This window comes from Falco cherrug, chromosome 8, assembly GCF_023634085.1.
Source record: "Falco cherrug isolate bFalChe1 chromosome 8, bFalChe1.pri, whole genome shotgun sequence".
Lineage (NCBI taxonomy): Eukaryota > Metazoa > Chordata > Aves > Falconiformes > Falconidae > Falco > Falco cherrug.
In genome coordinates this window covers 64502737-64506657 of record NC_073704.1, presented here as the reverse complement: position 1 = coordinate 64506657, position 3921 = coordinate 64502737, and the positions used below count along the sequence as shown (strand labels likewise).

Below are 3921 nucleotides of genomic sequence, written 5' to 3'. Positions count from 1 at the left end.
TTAGGCCCTCTGAAATATAAATGATTTCCTTTAAATTTTTTATCATAAATCAGGGCACGGAGCTTGGCGACGACGCGCCGGTTCCCCCCGGTGGGAGGCAGCTGCTTTGCCAGCGTGCTCCTCCGCGCCTCCCCGCGCCCGGCCCCGGCGCCCCTTCCCGGCTGCGCGCCCCGGGCGGGCGGGCCGAGACCGCTGCGCAGCGGAGCGGCCGCGCCTCCTCACTGCGCCCCCTGCCCTGCGCCCCCCGCCCGTTCCCCCCCGGGTCAGCACCACGGACAGTTCCCCCTGCCGGGCTTGCGGCGGGCGCTGTCCGCGGTGCTGACGCCGGGAGCGGCCCCGCGCGGCTCAGGGCCCCCCACCCGCGCCCTCGGGGCAGCGCGTGGCGGCCGCGAACCCTCCCCCGCGAGCGAGTCGCCACCGGGCCACTGCTGCTGGCCACGCAGCCCTACCCCGGCCCGCAGGGGCCACAGCCGTTGCCAGCCCCTGTGCTGTGCGTGTCCTAAGGAAACGCGCTTCACCGTAGCGGCACCGCCACCGCGCCGCAGCATATGTGCCGGGAAACCCAGACAGCGGCTCCTTCGGCTCTCGGTCTGCTTTTTTTAAAAACTTATAATTTTTGTTATTTATTAAAAGTTGTTTCAAAACGATTTAAAGACTATTTAGCGGTAGGGTGAGGGGGAATGGCTTTAGGCTGAAAGAAGGTAGGTTTAGATTAGATATTAGAGGAAATCCTTCCCCATGAGGGCGGCGAGGCGCTGGCACGGGCTGCCCAGAGCAGCTGTGGGTGCCCCATCCCTGGCAGTGCCCAAGGCCAGGCTGGACGGGGCTGGGGGCAACCTGGGCTGGTGGCCGGTGTCCCTGCCTGTGGCAGTGCACTAGGCTGGATGATCTTTAAGGTCCCTTCCAACCAAACCATTTGATGATTCTATGATTTGTAAAACTCTTTGGAAATTTTAAATCTAGGAGTAGATTTTACTTTTGGTTTAAGAACCTCAAATTTCACACTTGCAAAATACTTTCATCCCTGGACCATCAAAGTGTAGTAGTGTCTGAACATACATGAAGATGAGGAGAGCAAGAATAAAACAATTGCTCAGTAGTAGAGTTATTCCAACTTCAGGACTATTTTTCTCGGGGCGGGTGGGTTCCTGCCTTCTCACACCAAGTCAGGATCAGGTGTTTCCAGCCCGTAACACCGCTGTGGCACAGCTCGCTGAGCGCTTCCCCGTTGGCTGCATTCTCCTGTCCTTGAGAACGTATTTACGGGATTTATGAAGGCTCGCAGCAGTGGGGGGGGTGTTGGCAGCGCACCCCCCCATGAAGGTACTGCAGCCCCTGGGCCGGGCTCCGCCGCTCTGCCTTCGGCAGCATGAACCCCGGGGGGCGGTGTGGGGGCCGGAGGGGGCCGGCTGCCAGAGAGGGGTGCGGGGCTGGACGGGGAACCCGGCTGGGTGCGGAGCTGGGGCGGAGCTGGAGCCGTGCCTGCCGCTCCGCCGGGGCCGCGCTGCCGGGCTCCGGTCAGCCCTGCGTTTTGCCTTTGACACACCGGGGCTCGCTTGGTTTATCGAGCGGCATCACCCCCGGGCTGGGGGGCGGCAGAGGAGCCCTCCTGCGCGGGCTGCGGGGGGGATTTGAGGTTGTTTTGAGTGATGAGCAAGCAGCCCTGGCAGCAGGTCCAGAGGAAGGACGGTCCCTCTGGTCCCAACTTCAGCCCGCGAGGCCTCGCCCGCGAAGAAACGCCCCCTCCTCCCGCCCCTCCCCTCGCGGTCCCCGACGCTCCTCGCCGGCCGAGGGAAGGGCAGGATTCGGGCAGGGGTGGGGGGCAGCTCGGCCGGGGCTGCCCGGGGGCTCGGCTCGGCGATGCCCGGCCCCGGCCCAGACGGCGCGTCCCGCCGCCCGGAGCGGGGATGGCGGTGGGGCGGCGGCGGGGCCGGGGGGGCCGAAAGGTCCCACTGCCCGCACGGTGCCCGCGCTGCCCTCGTCCCCCCGCGGCGCAGCACGCCTGCGCGGGGCCCGTTCCTGGCAGGCAGCGTGTAAGATGAGTGAAGAAGCAGCGGGGGGGGGGGGGGCGAGCGGGCGCGCAGGGGAAGCTCTGCCATCGAAAATCGCTCACTTGGGCAGTGGCGAGGCAGAGAGACAACCCCGAGCCGATGTCAGGGGCTGCCTACCTGCGAGGCGCGCCAAGATGATGGCCATGAACGCCAAGCAGCCGTTCGCCATGCACGCCGCCCTCCAGGAGCCCAAGTTCTCCAGCCTGCACTCCAGCGCGGAGGCAATGCGCAGAGTTTGCCTCCCGGCCCCGCAGGTATGTAGATGAAGCGTAATTACCGCTTTAAGGCACATTTTCTGACAGGCACCGGCTTAATGTTTTTTTCATGTCGCCAGAACAATCGCGCGTCTCGGAACCTCTCTCCCCCCCTCTCCCGCTCCCGCTCCTGTCTCTGATCCACACGTCTGCGCGAGCAGGGCTGCTGCCTTCATATTAATTTTTATGACCTGAGCTCTGAGGAGGAATCGCGGTGCCGGGGCAGGTTTTTCATCCGGAGATGACAGTATTCCCCACTGACTCCACCATGCGCGTTCTTGCTCGCAGCTGCAGGGCAATATATTCGGGAGCTTTGATGAGAGCCTGCTGGCCCGCGCCGAGGCTCTGGCCGCCGTCGACATCGTCCCCCACGCCAAGGGCCACCACCACCACCACCCCCCGCCCCCCTTCAAGCCGGACGCCACCTACCACGCCATGAGCGGCGTCCCCTGCGCCGCCGCCGCCCTCCCGCACCCCGCCGCCCTCGCCGCCCACCCGCACCCGCTCCCGCACCCGGCGCTGGACGGCGGCGACCTGCTGGAGCACCTCTCGCCCTCGCTGGCCGTCGGCGGGCTGCCCGAGCCCCCCGCCCTGCCCGCCCCGCTGCCGCCGCACCCGCTGGCCGCCGCGGGCCCCTTGGCCGTGGGCGTGGGCCCCCCGGGGGGCCCGGCGCCGCCGCCCGCCGCGCCCGAGGCGGACTCGGACCCGCGGGAGCTGGAGGCTTTCGCCGAGCGCTTCAAGCAGCGCCGGGTGCGGCTGGGGGTCACCCAGGCCGACGTGGGGGCGGCGCTGGCGGCGCTGAAGCTGCCAGGGGTGGGCTCGCTCAGCCAGAGCACGATCTGCCGCTTCGAGTCGCTGACGCTGTCGCACAACAACATGACGGCGCTGCGGCCGGTGCTGCAGGCCTGGCTGGAGGGCGCCGAGGCCGCCCACCGCGACCGCGCCGCCGGCCCCGAGCTTCTGGCCGGCGCCGAGCGCAAGCGCAAGCGGACCTCCATCGCCGCCCCCGAGAAGCGCTCTCTGGAGGCCTACTTCGCCCTGCAGCCCCGGCCCTCCTCCGAGAAGATCGCCGCCATCGCCGAGAAGCTGGACCTCAAGAAGAACGTGGTGCGCGTCTGGTTCTGCAACCAGCGCCAGAAGCAGAAGCGCATGAAGTACTCGGCAGTGCACTGACGGCGCCCGGCCCCGACGGCGCGGCCCCCGCGGTGGGACGCGCCCCCCAACCCCCGCCCCGCCGCCGGCCAGCCCGCCCCGGCAGCGGAGCCCAGCGCGGCAGTGGGGGTCCGCGGGCCGCCTTCCGCTCCGGGAGGAGCGCTTTCCCCCCCCGCCGGACCCCCGCCCCGTCCCGGAATAAAGCTTTATTTTTCAACCCGAAGGGACGCGTCTTTCCTCGCCGCCCCGCGCCGGCAGCAGCGGACGGAACGCCTGCAAGCGCAAAACCAACGAACACCCGTCGGCGGGGCGGCCCCCCCGGCGGCACGGAACGGGGCTTGGCCCCGCAGGACCCCCCGGTGCCGCCCGCGCCGCCGCCGTGGAGGGTGACCCGGCGGCAGCCACCTGCGCCGCGCCTCCCGCCCGTCGGGTGAAGCAGCCTCCCCCCGACCAAACCTATGGCG

General features: G+C 68.4%; 1 protein-coding gene across 1 annotated transcript; it reads left to right on the top strand.

Annotated features, from left to right (window-relative positions):
- Positions 1 to 1832: 1832 nt before the first annotated feature.
- On the top strand, positions 1833 to 3622 carry POU4F3 (POU class 4 homeobox 3). Its single transcript, XM_055718981.1, has 2 exons — positions 1833 to 2305; positions 2594 to 3622. Exons 1-2 carry the CDS (start codon positions 2039 to 2041, stop codon positions 3476 to 3478), a joined length of 1152 nt encoding a protein of 383 aa, XP_055574956.1. The 5' UTR covers positions 1833 to 2038; the 3' UTR covers positions 3479 to 3622.
- Positions 3623 to 3921: the final 299 nt, after the last annotated feature.